Below are 21,488 nucleotides of genomic sequence, written 5' to 3'. Positions count from 1 at the left end.
CATAAATATTCAAAGAATGGAGGGATATGGACCAACAGCAGGCAGAAGGAATTAGTTTAATTTGTTATCATGTACGGCACACCATTGTGGACCAAAGGTCCTGTTCCTGCGCTGTATTCTTTGTTTCACTACGACTCTCATGCTATTGGTTTGAAATCCAAACTCTTAAAAATCATGTTAGAATCACGCCCCTTTTATCACATTGTTTACTTTAGCACTGTGTTACTAAATAAATGTGTATTTTTCCTCCTTTCTTTTCAGACGATGTTCTTGCCATTCCCCTCCACACAGCTTTCATCTTCTCAAGTAGTTGATTAGGCTCCTGAGGATCAGCTATTGTCCATGAAGAGTTGATGTTAATTTTCTGTCCATCTGATATCTGGTTTCCTCATGAAACTTCATGTAGCCTGATTTTGGAAGAAATTATTTCTTTGCACAATCTTGCCTATCCTCGCAGATGTAGACATGACGTGTAAAGGCTAATCATTCAAAAATTCCTAAAAGATAATGATATTCTAGTAAAGAAATAAAGTTGTAAATTTGATCAAGACAAGTAACTTTGATCTTACGTTGTTTATTCACTTAAAAATTAATCATCGATATTTTCAATTTCCTCTTTTTAGAGAGTGATGTAAGAGGGTGTGAATATGAAGCAGAGACAGAAGAGAAGAAAATATGGAGTCATGGTGATTTGCTATTTTATGGGAGAGCAAAATTAAAAGCCTCTGATCATAAGTATGTGATTATGATTGATACCATATTGTGAATGTCAGGATAGTTTAGGAAAAATTGCAATTAGCAGATTTATTTATTTAGTGATAATCCCTCATTCAGTAAAATGAATCTTTTGTGAGTATTTCTTGCATTTTTTTATTTTAAATCATTTCACAGAAGCTTGAGGAGTCAGTATAAATTACAGTATGACTTATTACTTTTGTTTTTAGCTTCCTTCAGTGCTAATGAATGTGGGTAGATCTGGTTGTATGTCAGAATCCAGTGGAGTTGATATTCTACTGAGTACTGAAAGCATAAAAGTTGACAAAACTGTCTGCATCAAAAGATGGAGCATTCTGAAACTCCTCCGCCCATTTCAGTCAGGACCTTTTTATATCCAGCCAATTTCCCCCACATTGGATTAAAATAATCAATTTTGCTGCCATCCCTTGATCAATGTGGTATTGCTTGCTGTTCTTAGATGTTCCCTTGAGACAGAGGATGACCTTCCTCCTCAGTTGCTGATAGAGATTAACTGGGTGCGAACTTTGACTGAACAGCAACATTTTAGAGTCACTGTGAAGCCAGGCGGAGTCCAGATCAGCATTACTTGATGGTGTGGACTGCAATGGCTGGAATTTGGCAATGTGGATATTTACAAATTGATGTCACTCCACACCATCAAGGCAACAATGGGAAGTGCAGGCTTCCTATGAGAGAAAAGAAGGGTCTTCTAATTCTTTGAGTAGTGAAACTGAATGGTTTCAGTCATCTGCAGGTGAGAGACTACTGCATGTAGCAAGCCACCTGAAAGTGGGCTTTCACTACTTAACAGGTGATTTCCAATTTCTCAGACTTCAGTGAGCTGCACAGCCCTTCGATTGAGGTCTTGTGATGCAATGGCAAGCATCATGTCTCTGGCCCAGAGTCCGAGTTCAAGTCCTACCTCAGGACTTGATGGCCATGAAAGGTATCCCATAATGTCGCCAATAAATTTTCCGATACACCTACAGCAGGCATTAACATTGTAAGACCTTGTCATTTGGAATAGTATAGCAGCTTCAGGATAACAGCCGTCCCACATTAAAAGATTCTACGTGCAGGTTCTTAGCATTAGCAGACCCTGTCCTCGTTCCAAGGAACAATGATGCAAAGTGTAAGACAATAAGTTTTATTATATAGTTGTTAAAAATGATGTACACGTACTTAATTTCTTGTTACTGTATTATCTTTTGCGCCGTGTGCCTTTGAAATTTGGCATAAAATAGAATCCTCACAATGCGGGGATTTACTGTTTCAAATGCCAGTTATAATCTTAATTCCATTTGAAAACCAATTTGGATGATACTGTTCAGAGATAATGGGAACTGCAGATGCTGGAGAATCTGAGATAACAAAGTGTGAGGTTGGATGAACACAGCAGGCTAAGCAGCATCTCAGGAGCACAAAAGCTGACATTTCGGGCCTCGACCCTTCATCAGAGAGGGGGATGGGGAGAGGGTTCTGAAATAAATAGGGAGAGAGGGGGAGGCAGACCGAAGATGGATAGAGGAGAAGATAGGTGGAGAGGAGAGTATAGGTAGGGAGGGGATAGGTCAGTCTGGGGAGGACACACAGGTTGAGGAGGCGGGATGAGGTTAGTAGGTGGGATGTAGAGGTGCGGCTTGAGGTGGGAGGAAGGGATAGGTGAGAGGAAGAACAAGTTAGGGAAGCGGGCACGAGGTGGGCTGATTTTGGGATGCAGTGGTGGGAGGGGATGGGCTGGGCTGGCTTTGGGATGCAGTGGGGGAAGGGGAGATTTTGAAGCTTGTGAAGTCCACATTGATACCATTGGGCTGCAGGGTTCCCAAGCGGAATATGAGTTGCTGTTCCTGCAACCTTTGGGTGTCAACATTATGGCACTGCAGGAGGCCCAGGGTGGACATGTCGTCTAAGGAATGGGAGGGGCAGTTAAAATAGTTCACGACTGGGAGGTGCAGTTGTTTGTTGCGAACCGAGCAGAGGAGTTCCGGAAAGCGGTCCCCAGACCTCAGCTTGGTTTCCCCAGTGCAGAGGAGGCCACATTAGGAACAGTGGATGCAGCATACCACATTGGCAGATGTGCAGGTGAACATCTGCTTGATATGGAAGGTCATCTTGGGGCCTGAAATGGGTGTGAGGGAGGTGGTGTGGGGGCAGATGTAGCACTTCCTGTGGTTGCAAAGGAACGTGCTGGGTATGGTGCGGTTGGAGGGGAGTGTGGAGCGGACAAGGGAGTCCCAGAGAGAGTGGTTTCTCCGGAAGGCAGACAAGGGTGGGGGTGGAAAAATGTCTTTGGTGGTGGGGTTGGATTGTAGATGGCAGAAGTGTCGGAGGATGATGCATTGTATCCGGAGGTTGGTGGGGAGGTATGTGAGGACTAGGGGGATTCTGTTTGGGCGGTTATTGCAGGGACGGGGTGTGAGTGATGAGTTGAGGGAAATGCAAGAGACGGGGTCGAGGGCGTTCTCGACCACTGCAGGGGGAAGTTGCGGTCCCTGAAGAACGCGTACATCTGGGATGTGTGGGAGGGGAATGCCTCATCCTGGGAGCAGATGCAGCGAAGGCGAAGGAATTGGGAATAGGGGATGGAACGCAATAAACAACTGCACCTCCCAGTCGCGAACCATTTTAACAGCGCCCCCCCCCCCCCCCCCCCCACTTCCTTAGACGACATGTCCATCCTGGGCCTCCTGCAGTGCTATAATGATGCCACCCGAAGGTTGCAGGAACAGCAACTCCTATTCCACTTGGGAACCCTGCATCCCAATGGTATCAATGTGGACTTCACAAACTTCAAAATTTCCCCCTCCCCTACTGCATCCCAAAACCAGCCCAGCTCATCCCCTCCCACTACTGTGTACCAAAACCAGCCCATCTTGTCCCCGCCTCCCTAACCTGTTCTTCCTCTCACCTATTCCCTCCTTCCACCTCAAGCCGCACCTCCATTTCCCACCTACTAACCTCCATCCCACCTCCTTAACCTGTGTGTCCTCCCCGGACTGACCTATCGCCTCCCTACCTCCCCACCTGTACTATCCTCTCCACCTATCTTCTCCTCTATCCATCTTCGGTCCGCCTCTTTTCCCCCCCCCTCCCTATTTATTTCAGAACCCTCTCCCCATTCCCCTCTCTGAAGAAGGGTCTAGGCCCTGTGTTCATCCAGCTTCACCCTTTGTTATCTTGGATGACACTGTTGTTGCACGTGGCAGTCTTTAGGTGGCAGTGTAAGCTCTACTAGATCCTCTGACACTTTATGCTAATAGACAGTATAAAATGCGATTTATACTAAAGAGTCATAAGAGTTATAAGCACAGAACCAGTTTAACTGGTCCACGCCAGCCAAGCATCCTAAACTGATTGAGTCCACTTTGCCAGTATTTGCTCAATTTTGCTCTGAACGAGGCCTTTTAAATGTTGTAATTGTATCCACCTCCATCACCACTTTTGGCGGCTCACTCCATACACCCTCTACCCTCTGCATGGAAAATATTGCCCCTTGGGTCTGTCTTAAATTTTTCCCTTCTCACCTTAAACCTAGGCCCTCTAGTTTTGGACTTCCCCACCCTGGGGAAGAAAACCTTGACTATTCACTGTACCGATATTCCTCATGATCTTATAAATCTCTATAATGTCACTCCTTGACCTCCAATGCTACAGGGAAAATAGCCCCAGTCTATTAAGCGCCTCCCTTTCGCTGAAACCCTCTGTTCCCAGCCACATCCTCAAATCTTTTCTGAACCCTTTCAGGTTTAGTGACACTTTTCCTATAGCAGGGAGCCCAGAATTGAATGCAATATTCTAATAGTGGTCTCACCAATATCCTGCAACATGATGTCACAACTCCTGTGCTCAATGTACTGACCAATGAAGGCAAACATACGAGATGCCTTCTTCACCACCCTGTCAACTTTTGACTTCACTTTCCAAGAACTATGCATCTGCACCCCAGGTCTCTTTGTTTAGCATCAGCCCCTAGAGTCCTACCACTCTCTGTTTAAGTTCTATCCTGGTTTGCGTTTTAAAAAATGCAACACCTCATATTTATCTAATTTAAATTGAGGCTGCTTTTTGTAATTGTAGAAGGCATCTCTTTGCAATGTAGATATCATGCAACAGCACTGTATGCTTAGCATAACGCACAAAAGCACATTAGTCATACATTCAATCATCAGTCCCATACATAAATTTCGCTTTGATATACATTTTTACCTCACCATTTTATCCTTGACAATTTTGCCTACCAAATTATAATGGAAACATCTGGTACTTGATAACATTGTACCCAAAGTTTGCTTGACTTCAAGCATTGCAGGCTGACTGGGACATGAAAATTTATTGGTGTGTACTAAAGATGAAGGGTTAGATCTTTGCTGAATTGTATTGACTAAGGGGATCTTTTAAAAAACATGGGTCTGGGCTGGGATCTGATTCTGGGATTCCTGAGCCTCATTCTTTTTATTTGATCATGGAATGTAGACTTTTCTGGATAAGTCGGCCAGTTGCACATCCCTAATTTCCCTTTGGAAGGTGGCAGTTATGTTTTCTGCTGCAGCTATGAATGTAGGCATACACATAGTGCTGAAATTTCAGGACGCTGATCTATTGAAAATGACACAACCGTGGTATAGCTCCACCTTGGGATAATGAGAGCCTTGGATTGGAACTTGCAGCTTAAATGCATCTACTCCCCTTGCCCTTCCAATTAGTGGAGATTACAGGTTTGGAAGAGTGTTAGTGAATTCCTGCAATCTGCCTTGTTGATGGTACATACTGCTGCCAATGTACATCAATTGTGGAAGGAAGGAATGTTAAAGTTGGTAGATGGAGTGCTAATCCTTTGGCTGCATTATCCTAAGACCATAAGGAATAGGAACAGGTGTAGGCTGTTTGGCCCCCTGAGCCTTCTATGCCATTATGTAGGATCATGGTTGATCTGGCAGCCCTCATGTCCACTTTCCTGAATTTTCTTGCAATCCTCGATTCCTCTACTGATCGAGAATCTACAAATTGTTCTGCTATAAAGCATTTTTTGTTAATGCGAATTGGCTACAATGTGATTGAATAGTGGATGCTGTTTGGATAACTTAAATTTTCTGCCAGGCAGCTGTAGTGATTTCCCTATAGTGTGATTTTTTTTAATAACACGAGGTCATTAAAGAACTCCACTGTCACATTAAATGAGAACTACTTGTATCTATCTCAGCCTTAAGTATACACAAGGACATTGCCCTCACAGCTCTGTCTTTGGCAAATAGTTACAAAGACACTTAACCTTCTGAGAGAAGACATTCCTCCTCATCTCAGTCTTAAATTAGCACCCCTTGTCCTGAGACTTTGCCCCTTCATTCTAGACTCTCTCCCATAAAGAGAAACATCCTCTCTGCATTTACCTTATCAAGTCCCTTGGAATTTTATGTTCAATGAAATTACGTCTCATTCTTCTAAATTCCAATGAGTAGAGTTGAAACTTGCTTAAACTTTACTTGTGAGGCAATCCCTCAATACCGAGGATTGTTACAGTGAACCTTCTCTGAACTGCGTCCAATGAAATAACATCTTTCCTTTAAATAGGGACTAAAACTGCTCTCAGTACACCAGATGTAGTCTCACCAGCACCTTGTGCATTGCACTAAGACTTCCCTACAATTATACTCCAAATCTTCAGAAATAAGGGCCACCATTCCATTGGCCTTTCTGATTACCTGTTGCACCTGTGTTCTAGCTTTGTGTTTTGGTCACAAGCACCCAAATCCCAAGCCCCCAGTCCCTTTGTGTTACAGCATTCTGTAGTTTTTCTTCATTTAGATAATACTGTGTTCTTTTGTTTTCCATTCCAAAATGACCTTCATGTTTTTCCACATTATACTCCTTATGTCCCCTTATTTAACCTATCAATATTCCTTTGGAAATTGCCTCCCTCTTGCAACTTGTCTTCCACCTTACTTTTGTCATTGAGCATACTGAATGTTACTGGTGCTGCACGCATACAGGCAATTGGGGAGTATTTCATCAAACTCTTGACATGTCTTGTAGATGGTGAACAGCGTATGGGGTTGGGGGAGGATGTCGGTTGGATTTGTTCTGTCAGCAGAATTAACTGAATAATTAATATGACTGTGACACCCATTCAATAAAATAAAGGTGTAACCTATTTTCAACATTTTGAATCTGTGTAATGAGGCTGTGATTTTTAAAGTGCATAAACCATTTTGAACAATATTTACATTTCCACTGGTTAATGTTTATATAAATGTTAATATGTTCATACCAGTTATAATGTTGATGTTCTAGCTTGCGTACTTACACATTTTTTTCCTTTCCAAAATTCAAATATAGGCCCATGTTAGCTGTCTTTGAAGTGAATATTTGGTATGTGGATATTTTTGCACGTGAACAAGTATTCCAGGAAATTACATCTTCCCAGGGGCTATTAGATGCGACTGTCATGATATACCTTAAAGGACCAACTAGTGGAGAAAGGGAGCCCTTTTCAGATGACCTAAGAAATGAAGTAATTAATTGGTTCCAGAGTTATGGCAATATTTTATTGGTGAGGTAAGAGCTGATTGCCAGTAATAAACAGCCCTGTGCACAGTGGTTTCCTTGACCAGATTTTTATCTTTGTCTTTTATCAAAATGAGAAGAGTTTGGACAAAACTGACAATTATTGATTGTTATTGATGCATTGCCGTATATCACGATGAAGTAGCCAGATCACAAGAAATAGAAGCTGGAACAGACTATATTGCCCATTGAGCCTATTCCAGTATTTATTACAATCATTGATTTTGCCCTTCCACCTCACTTTCCTAGCCACTTCCATATCTTTTGATTCCCTGAGAGACTGAAAAGAAAAATCTCTACCAGCCTTAAATATATTCAATGTTGGAGCATTCCCAATCATCTGACACAGACAATTCTAAAGATTTGCAATCTGTTAAATGAAGTAATTTCTCCTTGTCACAACCTTTTATCATGAAACTGTGTCCCCATATTTTAGATTCTCCAGCCAGGAAAAAAAAACACTCAGCATCTACCCTAATCAAGCCTGCCCTGATGGGAGGTGATTTTCTTGCCTTTGTTTTGCTAAAAGATGCTGGCCATAATGGGACAATAATTCTGTGACAATATTCTTGTTAGATTTGATCATGGACAGATGCTGGTAACTTTTCAGGATAGTCGGATGGCTCTGAAAGTTTTGGATCTAGATGGAAAAATGGTAAGTTTGGTTCAATGCAAAATGGTCTTCATTTTATGCCCTAGTATGTTAAATTAAAATGCCGTCAGTCATTTTAATACAGAAACAACTAAGCTTAAGAACATTCTTCATATGTGTCTCTAAGAAGAGCAAATTGCCACAATAAATGAAGCTATTACCTTATTGTCTATTCTGGAATTTTTAAAATGAAATGTGCAGATACTTAGTAATTAATTTGATCAAAATATAACAGTTTTATTGTTTAGACAGTACATTGAATAAGCCATAGGAGCAATGTTAACTCCACCATTCAATTGGTATGTTTGAGTAATACCATTAAAATGAAGGTTTAGAACTTACTGTCTTGTTAGTACTTGTTTCCTGCCTTTTACTATTTTAAGAGTTTTCTTAAGCAGTCACAGCTGCTGGCCGAAGCAAGCAGTAATCTGATTGATGTATTCAAATAGCATTAATCAGCAACCCAAACCAATTTAGTATGGAAAAAACATTGTGCTGCATTGATCTACCAAGTAAAACCTAATGGAATGGTTTTGAAAACAAAGGGACTAAGAGACCATAAAATGCCCTGGACCTAATATTCCAAACCTTGGGGTTTAAAAGAGGTAGCTACAAAGATAGCAGATGCTTAATTTGATCATCCAGAATTCCTCAAGTTTACTGGAAGGATTGCAGAATAGTAGTTATAATCCCACTATTTGCAGGAGGTGATGGCATTGTGTTAATTCCACTGGGCTTGTCGCCCAGAGACTAATGTACTTGTTCTGGGAGTTGATTTCTTCATGACATTAGCCAAGTGTCTAATGATGGATTTCAGCATTTACTGCTACTGATGTTATGTTAACTAGCATATGGTTCTAGTTTCCCTACTTCCTCTTTTCCTAATTTTTTTCCCTTATACTTGTATGCAATATGGGTGTCACTGATAGGGTCAGCATTTATTGCCCATCTCTAACTGACCTTGCATTGAAATATTCTAGCAAACCTCTCACAGCATTTAAGAGAGTCAACCATGTGCAGGCCTGACAGATCTCCTTCCCTGAAGGACCATATGTTTCAGATTTTGTTTTCTTACAACTGATAATGGTTACGTGGTCACAATTAGATTAGCTTTAAAATACAGATTTCATTGAGTTCAAATTTCACCGCCTCTCGCACATGCACACACACCTCTCATGTTGAGATTTAAGCTGAAGCAGTTTAAAGAGTGATTTTTTTTTTGAAAGTATTTAATATATTGAGAAGCTCATGTAGAGAAGGTAAGGGCAAATGTTTCTGCTTGAGAGGAGGGTTGGAAAGTAGAGGAAAAAGGTGTCAGGCAATCGACAAATAAACCAGAGAAGAAATGAAATTTGAGATAACAAAGTGTGGGGCTGGATAAACACAGCAGGCCAAGCAGCATCTTAGAAGCACAAAAGCTGACATTTCGGGCCAAGACCCTTCATCAGAAAAAATTTGTTTAGCTGATGCTTTGGTACCGTTTGATATGTACTAAAAGGAGGGTAGAAACACATTTTATGCAATTATTTATTTGTACTGTCCAATCAATTTAAAATTATAATTTAATACCTTCAAGGTTAATGGCAGAGTGGTGTGTGTAAAACCCCGAACGAGAAGTTGGCTCAATAATCTGCATGAAGAAATTAATATGAACGGAAACAGTATTGCACCGATGTCTCCAACTGCAAATTCTTGCCTGCTTGAAGAAACTTTTGATTTTAACGGTCTGGATTATGACATAAAAATTCATATGCCTCATGGGCAAAATCACGACTAAATGATACAAAAAATATTCAGTGGTATAAGGATGTTGATGTGCCAGAATGCCAGGTGCTGCTGTGTAAGTTTCTGCACAATGAGTTCATAACTTCAAGTGTGCAATTAGTGAATGTTGAGTAGAAAGTAGATTATGCTAAACAATGGAACACAGTCAAAGCATCTGATTCACAATATTCACCTCAATAACAGTTTTAACTTGTGCCAACTTAACAAACCACCAGTGATACTTGGTTAGAGACAAAAAACTGCAGATGCTGAAATCTAATGGAGATGGACAGGAGGCTGAGAGAACAAATGAAGCAAGCTGCATTACTGGCAGACAAACCGGAGGCTGGAAGGATGCAGCAGGCCAGGCAGCATCTGGTGGAAAGGAGCTGTCAACGTCTTGGATATTACCCTTCTTCAGGACTGGCCCTCAGGCCCTGAAGAAGGGTAATACATGAAACATTGACAGCTCCTCTCCTCCAAATGCTGCCTGGCCTGCTGCATTCTTCCAGCCTCCTGTTTGTCTGCCAGTGATACAGTTTGCTTCATTTGTTTAAACCCCTTTGGGGTTATTGTTCTATTGAAGAATTTTCTAGAAGTACTTACTAGAAATAGTTAACATCCCCAAGACACGATTGTAAACATAATCTCGTTGCTGTTTCCTGGTTAATACATTTTTGTTTACTTCACAAATCTAAACCCAAACTACTACTACTTGATCAATTGCTACGTAGTTGACTATATTTTTCTGGCAGGAGGACTCCTTGGTGGTAGAATAATTAGTATTGTAATTCTTCCATCAACAATCTGTCCACTAAACTGTAAGTACAAGCATTTGTAGAATAGCTAGCTGCATAAGAACTATATCCAGATTTTACCAATGCCCTCACTTATACTATTGAAAGTAGTGAGGAACATGTGCCATGTGACCTACCTGCTGACTATTTATTCATCCCAACGTGTCTTCCATTTTACAAAGGGTTTAGTAGCCAATTAACAGCCTCATTTCTTCCCCTCACCGATAAAACAAAGGTTGATGGTGGACAGCCTAACAACTTGATTGGCCAAGTGTGGGGACTTTTGGTGGATGTTTCTGCCCTTAACACTTTACACAGACCTCTTCAATGTGACTGTTTTGCCTCACTTTGAGACCTGCCTGCCTGCTCCTGTCAGTGCTCCTGAATTATGTAAATTTTGTTGTCCCTAGCTCTTCCTGCCTGTAGACCCAGCAGTGGACTATTCTACTTAGCTGTGAACAAATCCAAGGATTTCACAAAAGGCCTGGTATCTATTGTTTGAATGATTCATTGAACTGGAAAAGTATAGTTCTCAGATTTTCTTCTGAATTTATCTCAACTCTGTATGTGATGGGTCTATGATTCAAAAGGTTGGGCTTTAGATTGTAGAACTTATTTTGATTACGTTGTTCCTCATCTGTCTTCCACTAAAGCTATATTATTAATAATAAAATGTTAATTTTTAATTGTGATATAAACTTGGCATTGAAGATCTGTTGTTCATAAAGTCTGCAATTTTTAAGGCAATTTTGAGGGGTAATTGAATGTTTTGGTTTCACTCTTGTAACTCCAGTGATAAGCTGATTTGGTGTGACTAGCTATCCCTGTGGCATTAACTTTAGAAGGCGTTTGGGATATTGCAACGTCGATACTGTAGTTCTAGAATTGGGTTTTTGTACACCCTACATCTGGTATTTTGACATCAAGTTTAAGTATAGACTTTAGCAATTTCTAGTGCAATCCTTTGTGCAAGTGTCAAAAATTGCGCTCATATTTTTGTGGGTCACAACTTAATCTAAACTAACAGAGTTAGCCTGTAGATTGAAATAAACTTGCCACTGAGCTAAGAAGGCAGACATTATCAATTTAGTATCGAAACATTTGGGTTTATTGGAAATATTAGAGATTCCATATAGCTATAGAAACATAGTCAGTAGAACCAAGAATAGGCCATTTGACCTTTCAAATAGTACAGAGGATGAATCAGTGAGTCATGAGTTTCAGTTAAAGGAATTGAAAATGAGAAATTGGGAATGGAATTCTAAAGGGAGGAAAGAGAGAATTCCAAAGAGCATTTGAACTTAGAAAACTGGAATTAGGGAAGGAGGAGAAAACAAAAGAAAGGGAATTTAAATTACAAATAATGCAGCTCGGGCAAGCCAGACCGGACATTTTAGAGAGTTTAGAGGAAAGGCTGAGTCATAATCTGCAGATCATTCAGGAGATATTTCAAGTTAAGAACAAAAACAGTTCTGAGGAAGGGTCACTGGACCCAAAATGTTAACTCAGATTCTTTCTTCATAGATGTCGCCAGACCTGCTGAGCTTTTCCACCAACTTCTGTTTTCGTTCCTGATTTACAGCATCTGCAGTTCTTTCAGTTGACATTTAAAGTTATGCAGGCTTTACCAAAATTTAAAGAAAAAGATGTGGAAGCATTGTTGAAATTGTTTTATAAAGTGGCAACCCAAATGTTGTGTTGATTGCCCATAGAAATTGAATTATCAGTAAAGCACAAGAGATACAACCCTGTCGGAGGAAAGTTTTCAAGATTATGATAGATAAAAAGGGCTACTCCAAACTCCTGTGAATTAGTCTGGAAGCATATGAGCAAAGGTTTCAGAACTTAAGAAAACAACCTGGACAAACTTATCTTAAGTTTAAGTGAGTTAAACAAAACCATTTTGACAGGTAGATAAGAGCATTGAAAGCTGAGAATGCTCATGATGCTTTTTTTAGAATTTAAAACTTCCCTCCCTCCTAAAATAAGAACTCAAGTAGAAGACCATAAGCAAGGCAAGCAGCAATAGTGGCTGATGATTGTGAACTGATCCAGAAATTTTTATTCCATCACCATCAGTAATCTGAGACAAAAAGAAAGTGGGAGAGAGAAAGGAAGACAGGTAGTCGGTGTGATACTGAACAATAGGAAATACCCGAAGCATTCCTCCTCAGAACAGAGAGGTGAGATGGAGGCAAAGTTTGGAAACTTAAATGTTTCTATTGTAATAAGTTGGGACATACAGTCATAGAGTCCTGCAGCATGGAGACAGGCCCTTTGATCCACACTGGTCTATGCTGACCAAAATGTGCATCCACGGTAACCCTGTTCCCCATATCTTTCTAAACTTCCTATCCATGTATTTGTCCAAATGCTTTTTAAATGTTGTTAACGTACCCACCTCAACCACATCCACTGGCAGCTCATTCCATATGCATACTATCCTATGTGTTTAAAAAAAAAAGTTGCCCCTCACATTTGCTTTTCCCTCTTAAGTTAAACTGATGCCCTCTAGTCCTCAATTCGCTAACCCTGGGAAAAAGACTGAGTGCATTCACCCTATTCATGCCTCTCATGATCTTATACACTTCTATAAGATCCCCCCTCGATCTCCTACTTTCTCAAGAAAAAAGTCTTAGCTTGTCCAACCTTTCCCTTTAACTCAGTCCCTTGTGTCCTGGCAACTTCCTTGTAAATTTCTTCTACACTCTTTACAGTTCAATAACATCCTTCCTAGAGTAAGGTGACCAAAACTGAACACAGTACTGCAAATCCAGCCTTACCAGCATCCTGTACAACTTCAATGTAACTTCCCAACTTCTGTAGTCAATGCCCATACTGATGAAGGCTAGTGCGCCAGAAGCTTCCTTCACTGCCCTGTCTACTCAGGATTCCACTTTCAGAGAATCGTGCATCTGAACTCCAAGGTCTGTCTGTTCCACCATACTCCTTAAGGCCGTACCATTTGCCATGAAACTTCTACCTTGATTTGACTTTCCAAAATGCAACACTTCACACTTTATCTATATTTAACTCCATCTGCCATTTCCCTCAGCCCACTTCGCCAGCTGTTCTAGATCCCACTGCAGTTTTTGATAACCTTCCTCCTTGTACAAGATACCATCTATTTTAGTGTAATCTGCAAACTTGCTAATCACGCCTTGTACATTCTTATCCAAATCATTGATATAGATAATAAACAGCAATGTGCCCAGTGCCAACACCTGAGGCATACCACTAGTCACAGGCCTCCAATCTGACAAACATCCTTCTATTATTACTCTCTGCTTCCTACCATCAAGTTAATTTTGGATCCAATTTTCTAGCTCTCCCTGGATTCCATGCAATCTAACATTCCAGAACCGTGTGGAACCTTATCAAAGGCCTTACAGAAATTGTATAGACTGCATCTACTGCCCTGTCCTCGTCAATCTTCCTGGTCACTTCATCAAAGAACTTTAACAAATTTGTGAGCCATGATCTCCTATGCAGGTTTTTAGTTGCAGCCCTTCTTGAATAAGGGCACAACATTCACTACCCTCCAATCTTCCAGGACCTTACCCGTGGTGAACAAAGATGCAAATATATCAGCCCAGGGCCTCTGCAATTTCTTTGCTATTGTCTTCCAGGGTTCTTGGATATATCTCGTCAGGATCAGGAGTTTTATCCACCTTCATACATTTTATTATTTCCAGCACCACCTCCACTGTGATATGGGCTGTCCCCAGGACATCGCCACTAACTTTCCCATGTTCTCAAGTCTTCATGTCTTTCTCCACGGTAAACACAGGAGAAATATTAATTCAGGACCTTGCCCATTTCCTGCAGTTACACACATTCATATCCACTTTGGTCTTTGAGGGGTCCTATTCTCTCTTAAGTATATTAAGGGAAAAATAATAACTAAAGGAATCTCTTTGTTTCACCCTAATCTTCTCAGCCAAAGCTATCTAGTGCCCCCTTTCTACCTTCCTGATTTCCTCCTTCAGTAACACCTGTATCCCCTAAATACCTCTAGGAATCCACGTGATCCCAGCTGCCTATTACTGAGCCATCCCTCTTTTTTTTCTCCTGGTCAAAGCCTCAATATCTCTTGTCATCCAGGGTTCCCTACTTATGCCAACCTTGCTCCTCACCTTCGCAGGAACATATACACCTTGAATTCTAGCAATCACATTCTTAAAAGCCTTGCACTTGCTGGAGGCCCCTTTGCCTGAAAACAAGTTACTCCAATCAATGCCTGCAAGCTCGTGTGTAATTTCATCAAAATTTGCCTTGACCCTGTTTAGGACTTGAACCTGAGGATGAGTTTTGTCCCTCTCTATAACTATTTTAAAATTAATAAAACCATGGTCACTGTTCCCGAGGTGCTCCCCTACTGTCACCTCAGTTACCTATCCTGTCCTATTTCCCAAGAGTAGGTCAAGTTTTGCCCTTTTCCAATTAGGACCCTTTATATACTGCTAGAGGAAACATTCTTGACCACATTTTACAAATTCCACCCAGTCTGAGCCCTTAACACGACGGCAGTCGCACTCTATGTTAGGAAAATTAAAACCCTCTACAATGACAACCTTTTATTGGAATGTTGCCCATTGTGATGTAAGCCCAGGGACTTGGGACTATCAACTGGGTGGTTGTTGTTGTCTTTTTACCTATTGCTGAAGATTTATAATGTTTTGAGGGTCCAGGATATCATTATTTGTGAGATATGCTGGGTGGATGATCTATACCTTTGAATTTTAAGGAAAGTCATGAGACTGTTGCTGAGCTTAAGACATTTGCCTTCTGCACCCGGCACAAAGCCAAAGTATTTGGCCTCTGAACCCCCCCGTCAATTCTACGATCCCTGATCCAACTTGTTGAGACTTAAGTCTTTTATCTTCCCGTGCCTACTCTTATGCATGTTGTCATCTTCTTTGGACTATGATGCCTGCCACCTTGACATCTTGGCCTTTTTAAAAATGATGTCTGATTTCCAGAAATTGCCACAATTGCTTTCCGTTTTGGCTCCAAGGTAAGATATCCAGCCGTCCTTGGAGACAAGTTGCTGAAGTTGGTTTATGATCTTGGTGTGGCTCATTATTCTCACACACGTAAAGCATGGGCCGCACCCAGGAATGAGGGTGAGGATTTGATTGGGGCCCTTGCAACTTTGGCAGGATTCGATTTAAGATCAGCCCTGCACTAGGATGGAGTTCGTGGGATACAAATTGCTCTGACGCATTGAACTGTCTCTCAATTCTAAACCAAAGCTGCTCAAACTTCAAACACGTTGCAGATATGTTTGCTGTGGATCACAATGTCATGCAGGTCCTATGTGACTCATCACCTATCCTACCATGCTTCATTAGTTCCAATTAATTATTTAATTATACCATTTGCCTTTTTTCTATTTGTTTATTACTTCGTCACCAATTTGTATTCTATGTTAGAACTTGGGAATAGAAGAAAACCTTAATCACTTGCCAGAGACTCTTCAAACGGGTAACTCCTTTCTCTGTAGTAAGGTAGGCACCAACTTCAATCAGTTGCAGTGAATCTAGCCAATATATTAATTTCTGCTAAGTTGTAGATCACTGTATGAACACCGACAGTAGGTCGTTAATCAAAATGTAAATAGTGGAGATCCTAACATCCTTGTAGAATACCAGTAATCCAAGAAAACCCAAAATTCAATCGACCATTTACTGCCTACAGGCATTGCTGATATTGAAACCAGACACGAATATAGTATCAGAATGTTACCAAAACACACTGAGTTCCGTTTTGAGATTAAAACATTTGATTACTTTGTTGATAAGGAAGCAACAGTAACACAGTATCCTTACTGTTAGAACGACTGACCTCAGTATTAACTCCATGGTGGATGGGAAAACTTTAAAGACGCCAAAATGCTCAACACAGCCTTACCCAAGTGCTATCATTCTACAGCAGTAAATAGAAAAGTATTCAACTTATACAGATTGAACCTCCAGCCTGACCTGCCGCAGGTATTGTTAGTATACCAACATTGCAGTTTCCCCTCCACATTCATATCAATAATTGCAATTATTTCATTTGCTGGACTTAAATGCTTGGTTTTATATCAGAGACAAAGGTCCTGAGGAAGGGTGATTCAACTCGAAAGGTTATCCCTGATTTCTCTCCACAGATGCAGTCAGATCTGCTGAGCTCTTCCAGCAATTTCTATTTTTGTCTCTGATTTACAGCATCTGCAGTTCTTTTGGTTTTATTTGATTGGTTTTATATGATGCTTTATCAATTATTAATGCACTCTGTAATTTTGAACTGTATTCACTGATATTATGTAAGCAAATGTCACAGCCAATTTGCAATATCAAATGAATCCGTTATAGTTATTCTCAAATCTTTTGCTTCTGAGAACTCCCTCTGATATCACACGAAATTCATAATTCCCTGAACGCAAGTATTTTTTCTATATCAATAAATCACAAAAGTAATAATTATGTATTGTATGAGAAGATGGTGCTGATTGATTGGTTGGTTGCTTAGTGGACTCTTGTTTGGAAGTGGCTTTGCCTTAGAAAATGAGAGAAATGATAAATTGAAGAGGGTTCAGAAAAGATTTTCAAGGATATTGCTGGGACTGGAGGGTTTGAGTTATAAGGAGAGGCTGGGTAGGCTGGGGAATTTTTCACTGGAGTGTAAGAGGTTGAGAGGTAACTGTTAGAGGTTTGTTAAAATCATGAGGTGCATAGATAAGATGAGTAGCAAAGGTAGGGGAGTTCAAAACTAAAGGGCATATTTTTAAGGTGAGTGGAAAGATTTAAGAGACCTGAGGGGCGTCTTTTTCACACAAGGAGTGGGTTGTATGTGGAATGAACTGCCAGAGGAAGTGATAGATGCAAGTACAGTTACAACATTTAAAAGATGTCTGGACAGGAACATAAATAGGAAGGTTTAGAGGAATATGGGCTATGTGCAGACAAATGGGACTAGTTCAGTTTGGGATACTTGGTCAACATGGACAAGTTAGACTGAAGAACAAGTTTCCTTGCTGTTTGACTCTGATTCCAGATTACCTGATGACAGCAGTGAGGTGGCAGAATATATTGATTTGGAGATTAGAAAGGTTTATAGAAAAAGCAAAGTTGTTTTAAAAAGAGCCTTTAACTTCCATGATCGTTGGGAAGAGTAAAGAAGCTTGCATTAGGAAAATAGTGAATATCTTGGGTGAATTCATGTAATTTTCTGGAGCTGACAAGAGACAAGGCTTTAATAATATTTTTCTATCAATCATCATAATAATAGAATTAATTCAAATATTACTTCCGGAAAGCAGAAATGAAATTCAGTTACTTAGATTGAATTTAAGGCCAATTTTAACAGGATGCAATAGACTTGCAACTGCAAGCTGGTCAAAACTGTTAAAGCAATAATTCTACAGATAAGAAATAGAAGTGCTGAAAATTCTCATATCAAATGACTGAGAAATATAAGAAACAAGAGCTAAGTGAAAGAAAATCTAAAACTGAAGACCAAGTACAAGTGTAAATAATAATACACGTCCATGGCATTGGAAGAGATCCTGATTGTGGTAAGAACTAATTGTACAATAAAAATTAAGACTCACCATATAGCAAGGGTGGCAATGGCCTAGTGGTATTAACACTGGACTGTTAAAACAGAGACCCAGGCAGTGTTCTGGGGAGCTGAGTTTGAAACCCACCATAGCAGATGGTAGATAACAAAGTGTGGAGCTGGATGAACACAGCAGGCCAAGCAGCATCTCAGGAGCACAAAAGCTGACGTTTCGGGCCTAGACCCTTCATCAGAGAGGGGGATGGGGAGAGGGAACTGGAATAAATAGGGAGAGAGGGAAAGGTGGACTGATGGAGAGAAAACAAGATAGGTAGAGAGGAGAGTGTAGGTGAGGAGGTAGGGAGGGGATATGTCAGTCCAGGGAAGATGGACAGGTCAAGGAGGCGGGATGAAGTCGTAGTTAGGAAATGGAGGTGCGGCTTGAGGTGGGAGGAAGGGATGGGTGAGAGGAAGAACAGGTTAGGGAAGCAGAGACAGGCTGGGCTGGTTTTCAGAATTTTTTATTTGCAGAGAGAATATGTCCTGATGGTGCCTTTTCTTTTAATTAAATCAGTCGTTTGGGTGTCAACAGTTCCAAGCAACATTCTCCAAAGTAACACCTTTACAAATTAGAGTCCACCTGCTAACCAGTCAATGCCCTTTCTTGTGCAGTGTAAAAGTTGTTATTCTGTTTGAGATTTGATATTCTTGTAATTCTGTGATCTGTGCAAATCTTGAAGCCTCCACAGCATGTGGTATTTATTTCACAAATTTCTTTCTGTATCAGATTTAATATTATTATTCATATTATCTTTGTTTTTTTAATGTGAAATAGATTACGGATGCTGAACAACATTTTGGTGACACAAGGAGATATCTTCAACAAGCACACGTTATGTCATGATAAATGTTCATCTTAGCTCACTAGTTTGTGTTCATTGATGCCATTGTATAATTTTTTTTCCTAAATTTATAGGGCCAACATTTTCTGCTCCACAGAAGGAATGGAGCTGAATCAGTCAGCGTATTTAATACTTGAGGGTTTATTGCCTACAATACTTGGAACCTCACAGTCTTCCATACACGATGTTCTCAATACTATTTGCCCCACCAAATCCACATTAGCTCTTCCAAAGAACAATCCAGTTAGTCATATTTCCTTGTTATTTTTCCCACACTCTGACAATTTTTATTTTTCAAATGTATATCCAGTTTCTTTATGATGGCTACTATTGAATTTGTTTCTACCATCCTGTCAAGCATTGAAGGGTGCTTTGTGTCACCTAGAAAAGCATTACTTGAAGAGCCCTATAATAATGCTTATGTCAGCTCTGCTGAAAAAGGTTAATGCCCCAGGACATCTGTCCGCAAACCAGCATGTTTGGAATAATTACTCCTAATTTCATCTCTTGCTTTGGCTTCTCCTCCCTCTGTATTTAAGTAAATAATCATTGTTTTTCTTTGCGTCTATGGCTTATTCCTGGCATGCACTCTTACATTTTTTTTCTTCATTTAAAGCAATTTAAAAAGCACATTCTGCACACAGGTCTAGATTGCCCCTCTTATAGATTCCAGCCATCTTTTGCTTTTCTGTCCTTTTAGCATACTGCTTTTGCCACATTTTTCTTTGAAGAGAAGTTGCTTCTGTCAGCTGTTCACAACCTCTCTTTGCTCTCTCCAGTGATTCCTATTGCTTCTGACTGAATGGTAAATGGGTCCCATCCAAAAATTTCAAATGGTTTGGTTGCTTCCCTCACAATTGTAATTTTCAGAGAACTCTCTAACAAAATTGCTAATCCTAGTCGTGCTGATAATTCAAATAATTGTTTTGTGCAACCCAGAAGCAGGATTAGTTGCTGTTGGAAAGAATCAAATTGATTAATCATCTCAGTTATAAAGTAACATTTGATTATAGAATCGGAAATGGAAATGTTTTCAAAATGTTCTGTGCAGTTTGTTTATAATGAATTTTTAAAAGTAAATTGCTGGTTTGTGAGAGAAGTGAGATGTTGAATGATGGTATGATACTGATTTGTGATTAGCAGTTAAATGTTGAATTAATCCAGGGGTGAGAATGTATCAGGGTGGCGCTGTTGAAACTTGCTGTAAGAATGTTATTTGTGAAATTGTGAAACAGTGAAACATTTCAGTATGTTGTTGAAATTAATCAAATGTATCTTATTTCTTTGTAGGAGATTTAGATGAAGACTTAGATGAAATTATTCCACAGCATTTGCTGATGGAAAAAACAGTGAATCTCAAAACTTCACCTGAAGAGTTTCCAGAATCTTCTGCTCAGCAGGTTGCTGAGGTTCAATTACTAAACAGAATGCCGGATCTTCAGAAAAGTGAAATAACTGGTATGTAATCACTTTTGACAATAGCCAAATGTCGTTATTATTTAAGATAACAAAGTGTGGAGCTGGATGAACACAGCAGGCCAAGCAGCATCTTAGGAGCACAAAAGCTGACGTTTTGGGCCTAGACCCTTCTCTCGTTATTGTTTACATTTACTTTGATCTGGGAATTTTTGCAATTAGGTTTTCTGTGTCCATTTAAATATGTTTTTCTTCCAGTTTTAAATGATCCAAAATGTTCCTCTGTTAATGAAGAGCTGGCTCCTCAACCACGTAGAGCAAACAGATCTGTGTCAGAACCCGACCGACCTCTACCTCCACAAAGACCCCTTCCTCCAAGTAAGAATAAAAAGACTGTAGTGTTAGCTATCAAATAAATAGACCTTCATAAACTTAATAGTACAGCCATTTATTTGATTGTTTAAATTTTAAATTGAAAAGTTTTTCTAGCTATACAAAGCTTGAAAAAATCAACCTCTGATACTGTGCTTTCATCTGAAGAAAGTCCTTTTCAGGCCTTGACTCTGAATCCATCCCAGATTCTTCCAGGGACAGCTGTAAGTTACCTAATTGAAATTCATAGAGATACAATACAAGAGGAGTTAATTTTCCATGAAAATTCCAAACGAAATACCAGCTTTTACAACTGAATAAAAGAGTGCTAATTGGATTGCGAGTGGTCTCAGATAGAAGGAGAATGTAGAATGCACCAGCAAACTATTATCCCATAAACTTTTGTTTAAATTCAAACCAGGGAAGTCAACTAACATTGCTTAAGAGATAACAAAGTGTGGAGCTGGTTGAACACAGCAGGCTAAGCAGCATCTTAGGACCACAAAAGCTGACGTTTCAGGCCTAGACCCTTCTTCAGGAAAACTTTTCTGATGAAGGGTCTAGGCCTGAAACGTCAGCTTTTGTGGTCCTAAGATGCTGCTTGGCCTGCTGTGTTCATCCAGCTCCACACTTTGTTATCTCTGATTCTCCAGCAGCTGCAGTTCCCATTATCTCTGTTACTGCTTAAGATTTTGTCATTCCTGGGGAATGATCTAGGGAATAGTTGTTCCCCCAAGCTTT

At 40.2% G+C, this 21,488-nt stretch overlaps 1 protein-coding gene across 1 annotated transcript in view; it reads left to right on the top strand.

The window, feature by feature from the left end:
• Window positions 1-21,488, top strand: part of LOC132210041 (synaptojanin-2-like) — a 58,029-nt gene that overhangs the window by 15,466 nt on the left and 21,075 nt on the right. Inside the window, 7 exon segments of the mRNA XM_059648848.1 lie at window positions 624-735; window positions 7,072-7,290; window positions 7,876-7,954; window positions 9,528-9,694; window positions 20,248-20,420; window positions 20,643-20,753; window positions 20,865-20,979. Coding sequence (XP_059504831.1) covers window positions 624-735; window positions 7,072-7,290; window positions 7,876-7,954; window positions 9,528-9,694; window positions 20,248-20,420; window positions 20,643-20,753; window positions 20,865-20,979 — 976 coding nt within the window.

The sequence above is a fragment of the Stegostoma tigrinum genome, chromosome 9, assembly GCF_030684315.1.
Source record: "Stegostoma tigrinum isolate sSteTig4 chromosome 9, sSteTig4.hap1, whole genome shotgun sequence".
Lineage (NCBI taxonomy): Eukaryota > Metazoa > Chordata > Chondrichthyes > Orectolobiformes > Stegostomatidae > Stegostoma > Stegostoma tigrinum.
The sequence above is the reverse complement of the archived record's forward strand: the minus strand, read 5'-3'. Positions and strand labels throughout refer to the sequence as shown.